This window comes from Phaethon aethereus (genome assembly GCF_964289735.1).
Source record: "Phaethon aethereus genome assembly, chromosome: 1".
Taxonomy (NCBI): Eukaryota; Metazoa; Chordata; class Aves; order Phaethontiformes; family Phaethontidae; genus Phaethon; species Phaethon aethereus.
In genome coordinates this window covers 103,008,017-103,028,072 of record NC_138575.1, presented here as the reverse complement: position 1 = coordinate 103,028,072, position 20,056 = coordinate 103,008,017, and the positions used below count along the sequence as shown (strand labels likewise).

General features: G+C 44.9%; 1 protein-coding gene across 1 annotated transcript in view; it reads left to right on the top strand.

Moving 5' to 3' along the window:
- Positions 1-621: 621 nt before the first annotated feature.
- MPZL1 (myelin protein zero like 1) overlaps positions 622-20,056 on the top strand; it is a 36,631-nt gene continuing 17,196 nt past the window's right edge. The window contains exons 1-2 of the mRNA XM_082006283.1: positions 622-797; positions 17,976-18,136. Coding sequence (XP_081862409.1) covers positions 668-797; positions 17,976-18,136 — 291 coding nt within the window. The 5' untranslated portion in view covers positions 622-667. The remainder of the gene's footprint in view (positions 798-17,975; positions 18,137-20,056) is intronic.

The following is a 20,056-nucleotide window of genomic DNA, read 5'->3' as shown; positions in this document are numbered from 1 at the left end:
TTATTTTCAGTATATTTAAAATGTAAAGCAGGAAGATGGTTAGTGTGCCTCTGAAGGTTCTCAGCTAAGCTTTCCCCACTGAAGGTTAACTCCCGGGCAGCACCAGAGCCTAAGGCAAGGGCCTTTGGTGCTGGGCTGCCCCGGAGTCCCTCACTGCGCCCCTGTGGAGGCAGGGCAGTGGACGCAGGGCAGTGGACGCAGTGCGCGCAGCCGGACGGCCCCGCGGCGGCACAAGCTCGTCCTGCTACCTGCAGGGCCGAAGCGTTTGACAGCGGCGTTTCCAGGCCTCCCCCCTGCCACCACGGCTTCTGTGCCTGAAGCCTCCGGTCTCCACCGAACCGACAGCGATGCCAGCGGGGCTGCAGCACGCCTAATCTGCAACAGCACCCCCACGACACCACCCGCCGCGGGGTGGAGGGGGGTGGTGGTGGGGAGCTAGTTACGTGCCGGGCTCGGGGGGCGGGACAGTGCAGTCACTGCTCGGATAGGGCGCCTGGCCTTGACGGATCTTTGCTCTGGCCAATCCTCGGGGAGGAGCGGGGCAGGGCCAGGGCGGAGGCTAGGGGGACGCAGGAGGTGTGTGCGAGTGACAGCGGCGGAGCCCTATCCCGGCGAGGGAAGGGGGCAGCGGCGCGCGGAGGGGCGGGCCCGCGGCCGGGGGCGGACAATGGGGGCGCGGGGAGGTGGCGGCAGGAAGATGGCAGCGGCCGGAGGCACTGCGGGGTGTCCGGCGGCTGCCGTTCTCGCGCGGCTCCCCTGCTCGGCGTGGCTGCTGGCCGCCGCCGCGCTGACCGCCGGTGAGTGAGTGGGTGCGGGTTGGCTGGCTGCCGCTTCCCCCGCGGGGCTGCGCTCGTACCCTGGGCGGATCTTGATGCGGCGCGGGGAACTGCCCGACCCGGCCCGAGGCGCGGCGGCGGCCCTGGCTCGGGCCCGGGCCTGGCAGATGCCGCCCGCGCCGATCCGCGCTCGGCCGGCCCGGCACGTGTAGGAGCCGCCGGGCCCTCCGGGGTGCGGCAGGCGCAGGCGTGGCGGCCCTTCCCCGGCCCGTGCCTCGCCCCCCGCGGCGGGCGCCGCTTGGGGGTGAGGTCTCCCGGGGAGGTCCAGCCCGCTCGTCCCTTTAAAGGCCGTTCGTCGATACCGGAACGGAGGGCGATTTCGCGGGCGGGGTACGGCGTCGCTAGGTACGGCGTCGCGGGCGCATTTCACGCCTGGCTGTGGGAGCCCGCTCGCTCCTGTCCCAGAGCGCCGGCAGCAGGCCTGGCCCGCGCGGGACACCCGGAGGCCTGTCCGCGGGGGGAAGGGGAGGGAGAGCGGGCGGGCGGCAGAGCCCCGCCGCGCAGCCCGCGCCTCCCCGGGGTGCCGGGCGGCCAGGGCCCGGTGATGCCATGGGTCCCGCCGCGGGCGTGATGCGTGGCGTGCCCATAGCAGCGCTTGCCAGTTCTTCCTCAGTCGGTTATGAAGGTGGAGGACGCGAGTCGTCTTCACTGAGGAAAGGCAGAGCGTGGCGTGGAGGTGACCAGCTGATGGAGACGCCAGAGTTGTGGTAAATGACTTAAAAAACACTTTGATTTGGTCAGTGGTGAGGTATTTGGGTGGAGGAGTAATTACGTCAGCCCAAATTAAGTGCTTATGACTCCTATAGATGGAGAATAAGTACAAGGCTATGGAGCGGTAGACATGGCAAGGATAATGCTTAACTTGGCTGTAGATTATATTCTTACAGGGCAAAGAGTTCTACGTTTCACATACCATTCTGAAATGGAAAGCTCATGCACATTTCCCAAGGTAGCTCAATGCATGTAGATGCTAGGCATGGACAATGGTGGTACGGCACCTGAAGATATTTTTGCTTGGCAGTACTTGCTTAATGGTTAAAACTTTGCAGAGTATTTCAGTAGGAATCATTAAAGAAGCCTGATCCCTTCTCAGTTCATATGTCTGGAACACTGTGTAAAACTGTAAGTCTATCTGGGAAGAGGATTAATAAGGAAGTGTGCCAAGTGTTAAGAAAATTAAAACTTCTTAATTTAACTGGCGTTGTTTGGATTTGTTTAAGATTACTGCATTTTGTAATAAACATAACTAGAGATTGCTAAGGCTTGCTATATATCTGCCTTAATATTTAGAATGATGTAGGTAGATATGATATATACATAGCTTACCATAAAACTAAGTTCTTTGAAAATAAATACAGAGAAAAGAGAAGGAAGAGTGCATATTTCCCCTGACCACAACAAAAGGTACAATTACAGCAATGCTGTGGGTAGCTGAGAGTGGTTGATCATCATTCTACAAAGTCTGAAGTATGTAACCAAATATAGTTATCTTAAAAATAAGCAAAGCTACAAAACACTCTTTTGGAAGAGACCCTCCCTAGGGTGGAGACTATCTAAAAAGTGAGATGACAATTTTCAGGAGTAAATGAATGTTAAAATCACTATCTTGTCTGTGTTGGACTGTGTTTCTGTTCCCATCCCTACAACTGTTGATTTTTTTTATCCTCAAATCAGAAGTTACTCCCATATTGACTTCTTTTCTCTGTGCTTATACTGCACATCCTCCTGTCTGCTTTGAAAAGGTGCTTTTATTTTTTTTATCCATGTGCGGCACAAAGTTTACATCTTTGCATGGGAACAAGTGACCAGTGTGCAGACTTTTCACCTCTTTTGCATATGCAAAGTAGCTTGATGATTGGTAGGGAAAAGATGAGCTTCTCTTGGGTTTGGGGTTGTAAGGAGTCCTGTGTAATAAATACTCTGCCTTTTGGCTTGCATGTGTTGTTCCAGTTCCTGCTGTTTTTCAAGGACCCTCTTTCTGTTCCCTTTTCCTCGTGCTGGATTTTCATCTAGTGAGAGGTTCAGAAATCAAAAACTGCCAAGCAAAAGGCCAAGGGCAGAAGGGGCATTTTCAGGGGGCTGTTGCTGCTCAGTGTAGCTGGGTAATATGCTGTATAACTTAGCTGCTGTGGCTTGTGGTTCCTCCTTGGCTTCTTCATGTGCTTGGTGGCAGACCTGTCTCCTATGGTCAATAACCAGAGCTGAGACAGAAATATTACTGGGGGGCTGTGTTGTGCAGGCCTGGTTTAACATCACAGTCTGCTTTGCCAGGCCAACTGGGTCACTGCTGCTTCACGGGTAAGTACAGATAATGGGTTTTAAGCCTATTTTCTTGTGTGCTCTTGCATGCGTGCGTTAGAAGTTCATCTTGCTTGTGTATGCTCAAGTCATCTGAAAACCCGATTGCTTCATTTACTTGTAAGAATGAAGGATCATTGTCAAATGTATTGTTTGTGATCCTGTGGACATTTGTGGCATAAGTAGTTAATCTAGGTATAATCTCTTGTGTGGGTGGGTGAGCCTTGAACAGTTGTTCAAGAGTATCATGAAAATGGATTATTTTGGATTCCTAAATTTGTAAGCCATGTAGGTATCACTTAAAGTGTTATTATGTCTGTGTTTAACATGAGAGTGGTGCCTGATTGCTTCTGAAAGTCTTAAGGAATGCCTAGATATCATCAGAAAGAATATTACTGATATTTCTACTATTCTTTTTGATGCCAACAAAGCCTGATCTTTTTCTTTTTTCCTTCTCCTACTACTCCTTTTATACACACTCACATACATGTGCACACATGCACATATACATAGGTCAGTAACAAGCAGAGGAGTACTGGGATGTTGAATAGCTCAGATACCTGTTACTGCTTTGAGCTCACCTGCACATTTCAGTTGCTGCTTGAAGTGTTTCCTGAAGATAACTCTGTAAGTCAGGGTTGCGGTGCTCGCTTTGTGTTTGTGCCGGGTTTAGTCAGAATTGCGATATTCACCCCATCAGAAGCTGTTAGTTCTTTTAAGCTGAGCCCACTGATGCTGCAGGTAGGAAGACTTCCTTGCCAGCAGCACTAAGCAGATTCTGCAAATGGAAAAGGTGGTAAGGTGGATAAACTCTTCTCTCTGCTGGTTGGGTTGAGGATGGGACTGCTGCTCAGGTCACCTCACTTGCAGCAGCAAGAAGTTCTTCAATACGTTGAAAAGACTGTAGCTTAATATTTTGGTGATAAAATGTGGTTTAGTGCCACCTTGTAAAACGGGTAGGTTCTTCATGACCCCAGCCACTCAACAGTCCTCTACCTCTAGGTAAGTACCGATCCGCATGGCTCTTTTGCTTGTTATCTGAATTGCAATTGATTGCGTTAAGCAGCAATTCCACTGTCTTTCTGTGGACTTACCTTACCTTGACTGATAGTAGTAGACAGTGAACGTCCTGTGTACCGTACAGGGTACCTTCGGTCTAGGTGAAAGACCAAAGAAATAAAACCTAGTTTTAGAGGGTAGATGTCTTGTACTGTTCGACTTGAAAGATTTTAATCTGAATAGTGTCTAAAGAATTATTATTTTGCTCGAGAGGTGCTATATAGGTCATCATGAAGTCATCTATCTAAAGCTTATTATTAGCACCCATAGTGGGAGTTCTCTGAGTGTGATATGATGTGATGTGGTTTGATCATGTGTGGCTTAAATGGCTCTGCCACCTACATGTAATTAACTGATAAATTAACAAAGTAAATGGTCTTTTATGCAAAAAAAAAAAAATTTTTTTTTTTGCATAAAAGACCATTTACTTTTTAAACAATTGCATGCTAACTCAGGATATCCTAGGGATACATCAGAAAGCTGGAAGGTCTGGGTATGAAAACATTTACATCCTTATGGTTTGTGTCTTTCTTTTTTGTGTGTGGTTTGTTTATCTTCATTACTTTGCTGAGCTGGGTTAGTGTGACCCCGCATGTAGTGATTAGCACAGTGGAGAGGATGCTAACGTCTTGTATAAGAGGAAGCTGTGGTGGGACAGGATAAGAAGTTCTGAACTGGCTTTGCTGCTGGTGAAGAGGTTTGGAGAACTCTTAACTTCAGTGATTTACTCTTATCTCAAAACAACAGTTACTCAGGAGAGCAAGTGTTTACTCAGACTAGGGTTTAGCAGTAAGCTGTACCCATAGCACAAATGCTATCGGTATGCGTCTTGAGGCAGGGGTAATACCAGTATTGTTTGCTCTCCAAGCTGGTTGAAAGATGACCCTTCAGTCAGGTGATTTCCCCTAGTTCTACTGATTATTATTATTTTTTCCCCACATCTTTTTTAACTTTAAAGTGAGAGGATCATTCTGATACTTGTCCTGAATAAGCCAGGGTTTTTTTTTTTAATTGAAGATGTTTATATCACGTAACTCTATTGGTACTCTTTTTGGATGGGATAGAGTTGATTTTCTTCATAGTAGCTTGTACGGTACTATCTTTTGAATTGTGGTGAAAACAGCCTTGATAACACACCAATGTTTTACATTGGTTACTTGTTTTTACATTGGCTTATAGCGCACCAAGGCCTTTTCTGCTTCTCGCCCTGCCCTACCAGTGAGGAGTCTGGGGGTGCACGAGGAGCTGGCAGAGGACACAGCCAGGACAGCTGACGCCAGCTGACCGGAGGGATATGTCAGACCACAGGATGTCGTGCTCAGCAATAAAAGCCGGGGAGGGAAGAAGGAGGAGGGGGGGCTGTTCGGAGTTATGGCATTTGTCTTCTCAAGTCACTGTCACACCTGATGGAGCCCTGCTGTCCTGGGGATGGCTGAACGCCTTCCTGCTGATGGGAAGCAGTGAATGAAAGCTTTTGCTTTGCCTATTAAACTGTCTTTATCTTAACCCATGAGTTTTTTCACTTTTACCCTTCTGATTCTCTCCCTCATCATGCTGAGGGGAGTGAGCAAGTGGCTGGGGGGGAGCTGAGCTGCCTGCCAGGGTTAGCCCACAACTCTTGTATATTGTTCCCTTTTGCTACTGTGCGTTTCAGCTCCTGCATTTTTATTTAGTTGAATTGGCACTTTCTAGTTGGTGCTGCTGCTAGGTTTGGGCTTAAAGTGCATAAGAAAACAGGAAGGCTGGCTGTTCTCATGAACTCCCTTACTTCCAGCCCTGCAGAAAAAGAGGCTTTGCGGTACATTTGCTGATGCTTTACACACATGATGTTAAGGAGCATTAAGGGAGCTTGCCCAAAAAACATTGGTTACACCCTTCCTTTGGCATTTAAAATTAGATTGAGGTTCTGATGTTTGAAGGAGGGTTAAACTCTGGGCAGTGCAGCAGATGTGGGTGGTGGCTGGTGGCACTTTCCTAAGTACTTTCACTTCATGAGGCAGAGGTAAATCAGGGCAGGTGAACTCAGGTAGGTGGAACGGCCAGTGCTGGAGGTGGTCTTCAGTTGGCTGCTAGCCATCTGTTATGCTTTTCAGTAACTTATTTTTGTAATATGTGCAAGTGAAAGATGGTGAACAAGGCTCCCTCTTGGTAATAAATTCTATAAAGCCGTATGTGCAGCAGGATTTTAAAAATTTGATGGGTTAATATGTCTTGAAGTTTTGTGATGGGGGTCTTACAGGATTGTCTGACTCTTTCAGTGTGGAAAGTGGTGAGATGATGGCTGCTTGGAGATGCTCCATACCCTGCTGCTTGACAAAGTCAGCACAGGTGTGACCGAAGGAGCTGCTCTCATCAAAGGGATGGCTCTAGAAATTGCCTCATGGGTAAACTGGGGAAGGGAGGCCATAAAGACTTTGCAAAAGAGAAGCGTTCCTGGGAAGAGCCAGCTGAAGCAGCTCCTACTCAGTGCTTCCTAACCTTGCTTAGTTGTCATTGTACAAATATGGTGTACAGTGGACTGGGTTAGGGTGTTGGTGTGGTTTAAAAGAAAACAATGAAAAAGGGCTATTTTGAACATGGATTAGTTCCTGGTTAGATTCATCATGTTATAAGTGGGCATGGGAGCTATTTAAATTGGCACCACCACTGACAAATTCTTGTGAAACAATGCTTTGAAATATATAGCATGGGCTTTTTCATTTGGTTTTGTGGTTGTGCTACTGCAGGTTATGGCTAGTTATGAGCTTACTGAGTTTGCTTAGCAAGTAAGTTAGCAAGTTTGGTTAGCAAGTAAGTGTAAGATTGCTGTGAGTGAGGTGCCCCCTTCAAGTACTGTGAAAGGCTGTGGTAAGGTCTCTGCAGAGCCTTCTCTTCTCCAGGCAGAACAACCCCAACTCTCTCAGCCCTTTTTCACAGGAGAGGTGTTTCATCCCTCTGAGCATTTTTGTCGCCCTCCTCTGGGCCTGCTCGAACAAGTCTGTGACTTTCCTGTGCTGAGGGCTTGAGAGCTGGATGCAGGACTCCAGGTGGGGTCTCACCAGAGTGAAGCAGAGGGGCAGAATCCCCTCCCTCAACCTGCTGGCCGTGTTGCTTTTGATGCAGCCCAGGATACGGTTGGGCTGTGAGCGCACATTGCTGGTTCATGTCCAGCTTTTCATCCACCAGTACCCCCAAGTCCTTCTCAGCAGGGCTGCTCTCGATCCCTTCATACCCCAGCCTGTACTGATCCCAGGGGTTTTCTCAACTTAGGTGCAGGACCCTGCACTTGGCCGTGTTGAACCTTATGAGGTTCACACGGGCCCATTCCTTGAACTTGTCCAGGTCCCTCTGGATGGCATCCCGTCCCTCAGGTGTGTCAACCACACCACCCAGCTTGGTGTCATCTGCAAACTTGCTGAGCATGCACTGCATCCTGCTATCTATGTCACTGATGAAGATATTAAAGAGTACTGGTCCCAATACAGACCTCTGAGGGTCACCACTCGTCACCAGTCTCCATCTGGACATTGAGCCGTTAACTACTACCCTCTGGATGCAACCATCCAACCAGTTACTCATCCACCCATCAAATCCATCTCTCTCCAGTTTGAGAGAAGGATGTTGTCTGGGACTGTGTCAAAAGGCCTTACAGAAGCCCAGATAGACCAATTTCAGCTGTCTGTATTTCATAGTTGCTCTGTTAAGTCATGGGATTTTATTTAACAAGTTTTAATTGGATCCCTCTGTATGCAGGGAAGACCCCCCTGTGTTTACCTTTCAGGCTGGTCAACACACTCGTACTTGGCAAGTGATGGACATGATGCTGGGTCAGGAGTGGTGACTGATGGGAGTGACTGGTATTGAAACGCTACTAATACCTTGAATACTTCAAAGTGCGTCTTCTGCAAATGTTTCTTGGTCTATAGAGATTTGTTGTCACTGAGTTGATTGCAACTTTGTGGATTGATTATTGTAAAAGGGGAGAAAAAGGGCAGCATCTTACGGTTGTTTGATATGTAGCCTTTTACATTGTATCTCCTAATGAAATCTCTGTATCCGCATCCTAAATTCTACTGCCTAGTTTGCTTTGGAAACTGGTAGTTTCCACTCTGCCACTGCTAGATACTGTTAAAACGATGCGGTACGCCATCAGCAGTTGGCAACGTGACTGTTATTTTTAACAGTTTTAATTAAACTAGAGCTAATAACCAGTGCTGACCTAGAGGGAAGATGGTTGGTTGGTTTTTTGTTGGAATTTTTTTGATCTACAACTTCTGATCCTTAACACTCTCATTTCTTTCGTAGACATTGTGACAATTTTAGTGGATCGCTACAGTCATTCTAGGAAATGTTTATGATGGTGGGATGGTTTCTTCACTCTGCCACATGTTGAGCGTATGTACTCAGCTTCTCTCAGTTCTTTATTTAAGCAAGCTTAATGATATCCTTTTTTCATGGGAAAAACTTGGTGTGTTTCAAGGAGACCCTTCTAAGATGTACTCTATCTTCTTGTTCTGTGTAGCCCTTCTTTAATCTTAATTCCCATTTTCTGGTATCTTTCCCTGTGCTCAAGGGGTAATCTGCTGTGTTTGTTAGTGACTATGTTAGTATTGCAAGATTAGAGATAGAACAGCTGCCATCAGCTGTTCCAGTTATCCTTTGCACCTCTGGGTTTACTTAAGTTGCCCCTTTGGGTTTTTCATTGTTTTGGTTTGACTTTGCCAACAAGGACTGTTTACTTGAATTTGAACACTTGTAAACTTACTTGGTCATGGAAGGAAAATCACTTAAGGGCTGTTGAATGGAAAAATATGATGTCTGGTTTGGAAAGTACCTAAGCTGCTGATTGGTGTCCCAGTCTCCAGAATAGGCAGGAAAGTGTTGCTTTGTGATCCCCAAGGAAAAGTTGTTAGAACAAGGCTAAATGTTATTGGCCTTGAGACTAAATAAGCATCTGCCGAAACCTGACATAGGACTGATTCTGTAATTGGAACATGTTCTTGGAGTTTGGCACCTTTACAGGCATCTCAATTGTATGCTTTCAAGGTTGAGAGTGATATACCAGTGAAATGATTTCCTTGGGATCAAACAAGAAATCTGTGGCCTGGCTGGCAAGGGAGCTCAGATGTTCTTTGCTGTTTCGCATGCTTCCTCCTCGTTTCTGATTAAAAGCATAGACTTGGGAAGTAACTCCCAGCATAGGTTCTTCTGCTGCCCCTTGGTAGAACAATGAACATCTCTGCATCATGTGGAGGAGGCCTTGTAAAACTGACTCGATAGCATGGGAGCAGAAGGTCATACCAAAGCTCAGTGACTCTGAAGACTTGTCCTTAAGTTCTGTCAAAGTAGGTGCACGGAGGTATGCAGGGCTGAGATACACGGATGTTATTGATTGCTTTGACAGCTTTGCCACAGCCTGCTTAAGGCTTCTAATGAAATGGTTTTCCTTTCACTTAGAGTGACAAGATACTATTTTTTCCCTCATCTTTGAGTCAGGCGGAGCTTAGCTAAATGTGCAGAGGGACCAGGAGAAAGTGAATGCTGTGTTAGCAGATGCTCTTCTGAGCTTGTCTCTGCTTGGGGGATGAACTTTCTCAGCAGCAAGGCAGCAGGAGGTGGTAGGTGTTCATGGACTAGATGTCAGCAGCTTTTCTTTCTGTTTCATAGTGCTGGAAGGGTGCTGCAGGACCGGCTGTGTTACTGAAGACAGGAAGCTCTTTTTCCTTCAGCAGCCTGAATTACTTGACAAGATTGGCAACCTGGGGAGCTGTTGCGGCAGCAGCAAAAAGCTGTTCTGGTGATTGGCATTTGAGAGTGAAATTAAACTCTTCTGTCCTCCTTTGAAGCAGTGGAATTTAGTTTAGTTGCTTTGAAAATTAGATGTCAAGATTGGTTGGTGTGACTTTGTCTAATAATTTCTGTAGCTGATGTTGCTTTGTGTCATGTATGAATGTATGGGGTGTAGATGTCAAGGTTTTGGTGGTTGATGGTGGGGCTGCAGGGGCAGTCTGGTGAGGAGAGGCTGGTGCTGCCCTGTACTTGACACAGCCAGTTCCAGCCATCTCCACTGGACCCATTGCAGGGCACAGCTGAGCCCCTGAGCTGAGGTGGTGGCACTTGTATGATGATGTTTAAGAAAGGACAAAGCACCACACAGGCAGTGAGGAGTGAGGGGAGAAAAAGTGTGAGGAACAACACTACAAACCCCAACATGAGAGAAGGAGGAGGGGAGAAGGTGCTCCAAACACCAGGAAAGAGATTCCCTTGCAGCCCCTGGAAGTTTTGGGAGAGACCATCATAGAGCAGGATTTCCCCTGCAGCACATGGAGAGGACCATGCTGGAGCAGATATCCACACTGTGGCCCATGGATGACCCCAGGCTGGAGCAGGTTCTCCTGGAGGACTGCAGCTCATGAGAAGGACCCACACTGGAGCAGGGAAAGGTGTGAGGAGGGAGGAGCTGTTATGGACTGACCACAACCCTCCATCTCCCCCAGGCTGCCTGGGAGCGGGGAGGAGGTAGAGGAGTTGGGAATGAAGTAAGAGAGAGCGTTGTGGCTGTTAGGAGGCTAGGCAAGTGCAGAGCCCCAGGGCTGATGGGTCTGTAGGGGAGGAAAAAGGGGTGGGGGGAAGGTATTTTAGTTTTCGTCTGTTTCCTCACCATCCAACTCTATTTTAATTGGCAATAAATTAAATTCATTTTCTCCAAGTCAAGTCTGTTTTGCCTGGGACACTAATTGGTAAGTGATCTCCCTGTGCTTATCTTTATCCATAACCATTTTCATCTTATTTTCTCCTCCTGTCCTGTTTGGGAAGGGATAGTGGGAGAGCGCCTGGGTGGGCACCTGGCAGTCAGACAAAGTCAACCCACCACAATGACATGCAAGAACATATATGTAGAAATATATATGTATATATGCATTTTTATATCTATACACCTAATAAGCCTTCAGGCCTGATAACACCATGAGGGATTTCTGGTGTGGAGATGGTCAGATGTTCTGTTTTTTGTTATGCTGACATATGCGGCTCCATAATATTTGTGTGTTGTCCTTATAAAATACAGCATGGTTTGCTCCTAGGTGGAATGGCTGGCATGCATTTTGCTTCCATGTTAAGGCTAAATGATGTCAATGAATTCTTCATGTGGGAGTTCGATCCAGTGTCTGGATGCCTTAACAGACCTTGTGGAGTTTAAGAGGAATGATTTGGGCATGTCTAATCGTGTCTATTAAGCCATGGAAGCTAGGATTTCTCCACCAGGTGTTTTATCTACAGTGAAGAAATGGTGGCCTGTGGGGACATAAGTGCCTGCAATTGCAGTAGGGGACTATAACTTTGTGTTGTTTTTCTGAAGTATTTTGTAGGGCTCTTGCTGTTGTTGTTTCATGCTGATTGTATGGGGAAGCTGTGCTTTGTGGAAGAAAGAACTAAATGTCATGCAACTCTACTTGAGAGTGATGTCAACAGTGGACTTTGCTATTTCACAACACGCTTGACATTAAGGAAAGCAAAGAGTATTTCTTAATGAAAGCACTGTTTCACAAGTGTATATTGTTTTTGTGACTTATGACCCCTAGTCATTAGAAAATCCCACATCCTCCTTTCTGATGAAACTTCTGGGCTTCTGGGGAAATCATAGTGAACATATCGATACACTGACTTTTCTGTCGTTTTATGGAGACCTTTAAGTGTGAACTGCTCAGACTCTGTTGTATTAATGCATTTCTTCCCATTTTCCTGATCTGCTACTCTGTCATCGGCTAGATACCTGTAACAGCCTGTCTGAATCTTTTTGTCGGAATCCTTTCAACAGACTTTTTGATTATTTCCTGATCTTTCATCCATAAGAGACTTTATTTATAAATTATATAAATTACTGTATTACCAGGCATCTTTAAGATAAATGAAGCAAGTTGCTTGTATTAATTAATAAACTGATGACTAGCCATTTCAAGAGGAAGGGAGTATTAACACTTTTCCCAGTGCAGGATGGAAACTGTAGCAGCTGTAAGCACCCGGTATTTAGTAAACTGATAAAAGTTTCCGCTTAGGCTGTGTTTGTGCTTGTGGAAATAAGATGCCTGTGATTACAGCGCTAGTTGTTTGCATTCTTGGTTTGCTAGGACTCCTAGTGATCAAGCTGTGTTGGATCCAGGGGAATCAAGTTTATTTTAGTGTGTTCATAGCCTTAATTAGAAGAACTTTTTCATAGGGTCTAAGATCTCAGTGGAGACTGTGGTCCACAAAGAAATTTTAATTAGCTGTGTGTTAATTAGTTGTAAACCTTCAGTGCAAGGAAGGATTTCCTTGTGATGTGCTACCAAACCAAATTTTCAACCTCTGCCTAGTAGAGTGGGTGCCCTATTTCTGTATACAAAAATATAGAATAAAAAACAATTCTTGCCCAAAAGACTTTTTTTTTTAACCAGTGTGAAACAAGTGTAAGCAACCAGGGGATACAAGTAAAAGTAGGAAAAAACACTTCAGCTTTAGTAGGCATTGATCTCTAAGCACTGGCAGCTTAGGCACTGTTGGATTTATAGATGCTGTTACCAAATATTTTGGAGGCGCTTAAGAGAGTTTGAAGGAAGTGACCTAGGTTCACAGTTTTTGAACAGATCCTCCCAAGTGTGAGGGACAGTGTTTAGGAGAAGGTACTGCAATGTGGATTTGAAAAGTCTGATGAGATCAATGCTATAACATGGTTGGGAGCATTAATACTGAAACCAGGGATGAGTGCTTGGATGCTTGGTGTCATTTAAATGACTCTGGCATGCATAGGTGTATCTCTATAATCCTGTGTAACCTTATTATGTCAACTCATGACCTTGTAACTTGTTTCTGCAGAGTGGACCATAATTTGTATATTATTGTGTTTAATCGAGGATATGGCTTTGAACATAAGCAGTTAGTGGCAGCGAACAAGGGCAAGTATCCAGACTTTGATCTGTAAGATAGCTGGTCACATAGGCTGTGACTCCTGTGCAGATTAAGTTGCCAGCACATGTGACTTGGTGAATTTCAGCTGACCTGGCCAAAGATGTCCCCGTGAGGACACCTGTGAGGGGGACTCCCATCACCGTGCTCTAGACAGCAACTGGCCATCTTCTCTAGGAGTTTTTTTGATCAAGGTATACCCCGTTTCAAAGATAGCAGTTAAATTCACTTATCAGTGCAGTGCTGAAGTCTTTCATGTTACTATGGTGAAAACCATAAGCTTAACTGCTCTTAATCTCACTGAAAGCTAAGTAGGTAACCACAGTTTGGTTAACTAACTAGATGCAAACTCTTGTGGTTATGAATGCTTGTCTGCTATCAATTTTGAATGACATTATCTTCCTATACTTTGCTGCTGTGGAAGAAAGGCTTCTTCCACAAGAGTGATTTCAGAGCGGTATATCATTGCTAGTCTTAAGAGTATCAGTGACAGCACAGTGGCTGGGCGTTGTGATCTGAACTATCTGAAAACATGTAGCTTTTTCACTAGTTTTATGAACTGGCAGACATGCTGGTGTTATTACAAAGAAATTGGGAGCTCTGCGTCTTCAGATCTGCTTAAGCTACTGGAGAGCTACACCTTCAGAGTTAGGAAAGTCTTGTTCATTTGCAGCAAGTTAAGTTAAAACAGTATTAAGTCAATAAAGTTGGTTAGGTGGTGATGCTGTATAATGAATGATGCTTGCTCTGGGCATGCGTATGTTGAGTACTACACCTTCTATAGTCAATTCATGGAAGAAAGCAGTGATCTTTCATATGTGGTATCTTCCTCTTCTTAATGTCACCTTTGGAGCAGTCTGGTTACCAGGAAGTGTGGTACTTACTGGTCTTTTATTGACCATCAGTCCAGAGCAAAAAGAAGAGCAGTAATGAAGGCCAGGATACAAAATGGAGTTTTTAGATGGTGTCAGGTGAGCGGGTGGCTAGAAGCTCTGAAAGGCTCCGCCTCGACATCAGAAGAGTTCAAAGTCAAAAATGTACAGTACAGGTTATGAGTTGGAGAGACATGTGGCAGGTCCATGGTGATAAATGCAGTTGTGGTGGGCTCTGGGGGAAGAAATGAGCTCAGTTTTAGTCCCATTTAGTGTGAGCTGACAACTTAGCATTGACAAAGATGTCAGACTGAGACTGGTCTTGGAGCATAAGGAGACAGATCCTGAGCAGAGACACAGATCTGAGTAGTCAGCACAGTGATGGAAGCTGAACTTGCTTTGCAGATGAGATCCCTGAGACAAGATACTGAGGAGAGATCTGAGAATAGAGAGGGTGTTGATGAAGAATGAAGATCCACTACGGGAACAATAAGAAAAGATTAGTAAGTAAGACTAGTGAGATTAGTACGTTAGTAAGAGAGTATGAGTGTCCTGTCCTATTTCATGAATATGAGGATTGTCTGAGAAGGAAGATGAGGATGGAGTCTTTGCATTGAAGTATAGGGGCTGAAAATCTAGCTGGTGACAGTTGATATAATTGGAGTAAAATTGCTCCAACAACACTAGAGATGAAAAAGAAATGGCTGAAGAGGCACAGGTGTTTTTTTCCCAGCATTTTTGGTGGTAGGTGAGAAAAAACAGGCATCTTTCTGCTGAAAAGAAGAATTAAAGCAATTGAAGGCTAGAAGACATACTCAGAGGGAAATACTTGGTCTAGGGGCAGTTGGACAGGGTGATGGGATCAAGGAGGATCTTTGTGAGAAGAGCAAATGTTTATCTTTGCCCTACGTACCTTGCAGACCTTCCTTTCCTAAAGCTCTCTTCTCTCTAACAGTGATACATTTTTTCCTCTTGAGAGGAACTAAAGTTGAGAAGGCTTGAGGATAGGAGCAGTGGGTAAGTGTGACTGGAATACAGCTCAAAATTCAACTTTCTCCAACTGAAGTATTTAAATAAATGGAGGAGCTGGAAGAAGGATGTAATCCTGGCAATTGCGGAAAGAGAAGGGAAGAGCTAGAGCTGGAGATGATCCATGTGGATTTTATTATGGTAGAGGAGGCCAAAGAGTTCAAGGTAGTGAGAACTGCCCCCATATCAGTGAAAGTATGGGAGTAGAGGAATAAGGGTGAACAAATGTCAAATGTTACAGCCTCTCTACAACTTCCAAACAATCACATTAAGATTTGAGGAGCTTATGTCTCATGCTGTAAGACAACAGAGGCAGGAAAAACTTTTTTTGAAGCAGCGCACACTGAAAGAGCAAATAAAGTGAGGGACTTTTTTTGTGCTGGGGGGAGGGATGGAGCAAAGAAAAACATGAAGTTGGGACAACAATAGGACATATGAAAATTAAACACACTGGAAGTATCTGTACAATATTACGTAGTTCCTGCCTTCCTAGACTGTAGGGAGAAGTTGGATTTTTTTTTTTTTCTTTTGCTTTGCTACAGTTCTCTCACGGGTTGCTAGTGAGTTAGAACAGTGACTTCTGTAGATGAAGCAGATCTGTGCTACCCACTGCCTGTGTGTGGCAAGGAGTTTGCTGTACCATGTACAAGCAGACAATGTCTGTGCAGACTCTTTTCCTCCTACACAAATGCTGAGGGCATCTTGCTTGTTTTAAGCTTGAAAGGGAGCCTTGTTTTGTGGCTTGGACTCAAAACAATGGTTTGGGGTTTTTTTCTTTTCTGATCTATTAGCTGGAAAAAGTACATAAAGCACATCAACTCTGAGTTCATTTCATTGAATTGCTAGAAGCCTTTGTATGTTCAAATAAATATTTGGTAATTGTTTTACAAAAGAATATTTTTTGGCCCATAGTCAGAGTATGTACAAGAGGAAGGAAGATCTGATACAACCTCTTGATGAAAATCCCCCTCCTTTAGGATGCTGTTTCTCTTTCATGTGTTTGAAATGAGAGCAATGATGATGGGAGAGCCTGAGGGATCAGTGAAAACGTAACAGGACTGAAGAGGTAGTGAGTTTGAGAAGTGAACAGTGTGGACTCTGAATGGCAAAGTGAATGAATGGTGGTTTTGTCTGGTTTTGGTTATTGTAATTAAACTGGTATGCTTAATTCTAACCCCCCTGCAGTGCTTGGGTGCTCATTCCATGTCCCCTGGGCATGTGCTCTGCCTTCCGCTGGCTTGCCATGCTGGCTGGGTGAGACACAGCGGTTCCTACAAAGCCATGCACATAGTGATTGTTGGGTGTACCCAGCTGGCCAGGGTGCTTTCACCTCTTTCATTGTTTGGCCATTGCGTTGACTGAACTACAGCTCCAGGGCTTGCAGGCTGTCCGTATTGCAGGGCCAGCTGCCACTACCTGCTGTGTTTGTGACTCTATGCTGCAGCCGGTCAGCTGGAGTTGCCCAGTAGACTTGGTAGTCTTGGGACAAGGGAGGAAGATGGGAAGTGGCACAGCTTGCATGAGCTTTGTTTTCTTGGGGAACGAGGTTTAAAGTTGCATATGTAAGAGATGGTTTTTAAAATTCTCTATGAAGCATGAGCTTTGCTTAATTTTAAGCTCCAGTAAAATAACCTGGTTTATGGCAAATCTGCATTGTCACTTGGAAGAAGCTTGCTATCTAACTTTTGAAGGCTGCTGAGCTGGTAGCTCTCACTTAAAAGCATAACCACCATGATATAAGGACTAACTTAGGTGGGTTTTTCTTGTTGTTTTTTTTTTTTTTTAAACTTGTGTTTGACTGGAATCTTTCTCTTCAGTTTGCCTACTAAATCGAGAGATAAATCAGTTAAGATACTGAGGAAGCAGGAAGGCTTGCTTTCTTTTTTTAATAAAGGAGGAAACCTCCTGAATTTAAGGTATTGTAGACAAGAAACACAGGATCATGTGATCAGAAGCAGCTTACTAGTACCATCTCTATGCTGAAAACCACGTTTTAATAAAAATCAAAACCTACATCGGAGTTGCCAGGGGCACGTGTTATGTGCACACCCACCCACAGGGATTTTACAAGATTTTTGCTTTTACATGGATGTGACACAAACACTAAAATACATTCTTTTTTGATGTCGCAGATGTATCTTTGCTTAAATCTGGATAGGGATAGTTTCTTGGTAGTTTAAAAGGTGCCAGATAAAGAATATGTTCAACAGGTTTTCCAAATCACACTGAATTTCACTTACTCTATAGGAAAACTACCAGTGCAATCACAATATTAACCTTGATTACTTTTAAATTTGGGGGGTTGTTGTGATCTGCGTGCTGTCTTGACTGTGCATAAGCCCCATGGTAGAAAAAAATTAAACTACTCTTATGCTTCTGAACTGTAGCTGAGTGATTATATATGAGGCCTTGCACATGAAGACCTTGAAGCATGCCAGAAACCAGAAGCAGATGGCATAGGTGGGAGCCAGGGAGGTTTACTCCTCAGCTTTCTGGAGGTGAGCTTTTGTTCTACTTACAGCTGAGAAAAACTGGAGATGGGAAACAAGATGTGAGCCAGAGAGGAAACCGAGTAATAGCTGGGTCCAAGATGTTAGTTCCACTGATGGGGCTTATTTATTACAATGTCTGCTGGGAGCTAGTAGGAAAGTTTTAAACTCATCCTTTACACCACAGAATTGACTTCCACAAACTGTTACAGCGGAAACATCTGTGGATGGAAAACATCCTCTAACAGATAATACAAGGAAAGAGAAGTGAATTGGCGTGCTCTATACTTGTTTGTATTGCAGGTATAATGCAATGTCTGTGCACACACTTGCTGTAGGAGTTGTTGATATCTCTTCTCTTTTCCCCTACAAGCAATGTGATATGAACAGTTACCACTGTAACTTCCTAAGTCTTGGAACCGCACTGATGCCGCTTGTTCTCCTTCTTTCTTCTCTTTACCTTTCCCATACAGTCAAAGTATCAGCAGTAGAGGTCAACACACCGGAGGAGATATTTGTGGAGAATGGGACAGACGCAAAGCTTCCATGCACATTTACATCTGTGGAAGTGATCAGCAGCGCAGCATCTGTTTCTTGGAGTTTTCAACCAGAGGGAGCCGCAACTCGTATCTCAGTAAGGAATGGCTGTAGGGGAACAAACCTGGGAGGGGAGGCTGTGATAAGTGTGCAGACGTCTTCTAGGTGGTTCTGAAGGAGCAAGCAAATATGGATTGGGGCCTCCTTCCATGTGTCTTGTCTCCATCACTGTGATTTTAGGGGGAACTTTTTTAGAGTTGTTTAAAAGTATTGCCATGTGCTAGATCTTTGCAAAGGCTGCAGTGCGCAGTGACTGTAAAATATACTGCTACTTTGTTAGTCAGAGGGGAGGGGTGTTGGTGTGATAGAAGTATGTATGAAGTAGATGAGCATCTAGGAATCTTTGTAAGTTCTGTGTCCTCTTGCACTTGAAATGAGCTGCAGAGCCATGCAGTGAATGATAGTGGTCACAGGGTTTTAATTACCACTATTATAGTGTTACTTTGTGTGTTGTGCGTGTTGCTTATTTTCTGCTTGTGTACTGTATAGCCTCTATTTGAAAGGGTGTAAAATAAGACCAGTGTCCCTGGTTTCAAAACAGAATTGAATTGCTCAAATCGGTAAGCAGTTACATCCTCCCATTTATTTATTTGACAAGTAAAAAATCAGACTAGCAAGCAACTTAGGCTAATAATAATTGCCATCAGTCATTTCCTGTGTGTTCAGCGCAAGTGTGCTCAGATCCTTTGGGTGAGAAGAAGTGGCTTTGGTAGGTTGTTAGCTGTTGTCTTCCTCTGTTGCATAAGCTGTGTACATCTGTGTCTGAGCTCTTTGACACTTCTGCTTCCCTCTTATTCCTTGCCCTGGGTGAGAATTTAGAGGAAGCAGAACAAGGGACTCTGGGGCAGCAGGGAAGATGTGGGGACAGCAGGTTGCTCAGCCTGTTAGTGTTTGTCTCCTCCCCTCTGCTGCAGACATGAGATTATTTAAACTCTAGGAGCCCTTCAATGCTGAGAACAGAGATGATCCAAAACAGTGTATGAGCATCTTGCTCAATATGTAGAGCTCTGAAGAATCAGCTTCTGAACTTTCAGTGATTAAATATTTAGTTTTGAAGAGGGAGCTCTTCTCTTTGGGAAGGCAAAGCAGTAGCTGGGCAAAAGCTTAAGGAAGTAGGGCATGTTTCCTGTCAATGTTGAACAGGATGGGTGAAAAGAAGCCATCTGCTCGTATGTTTTCCGTTCCCCATAGAAATAACCACCATATATCCTCTTCTGCCCCTCCCTTTCTGCATCACTGTCCACACTCCTTATTGTAGAAATACAATGTCAGGACATAACATTTCTTTGGAAGTGAAGTCAACTTAGGTATTCTACCTGGATGTAGTTATTGGCACAAGAGAGAAGAGCAAATTATCTTTGAGCAGAAGTGACCCAGTGTGATCTGATGTTAATTCCCTGTTTCTTTTGAGGGACTGGGACTTCTATACTGGGGTATAGAAGGAAGATTTTGGTATGAACGCAAGTCATGTCAATTACATGGCTTGGTGAGCATTATTTTGAAAAATCGATCTCATGATCAGCTTATGTCTGAGCTAAGTCCATGTTTCTCCTTGGAAAGAATGGTCCTGTGCCTCTTTAGATTCAGCACTGGCAGCCTTGTGACCATGTAGTGAGACTGACTTGACTGAAAGCTTCCCTTGCTTGCCCCCTTCCCCCTCCACATGCCTGGTTATAGAGACATCTCTGCATGAATGAAACATCTGATGACAGCAGAGTTTTACAATCAGCTTAAACCAGTCTAAACCCATCAGCTTTAGGTTTCAAAAGAAGTTTCATGTTAAATCACTTAATCATAGGCATGGAGTGACTTGAGTCACTTAGCTCGTGTTTCAGGACATATTTTACGTTGTGATTTCTCCTCTCTAAGGTCAGGGCACCTAGAGAGCTGAGGGATCTGCCTCTTGCCTTCTAGATTTCCAGTTGCATGACTCCCCCCATGCACAGGGGTGTGGTAA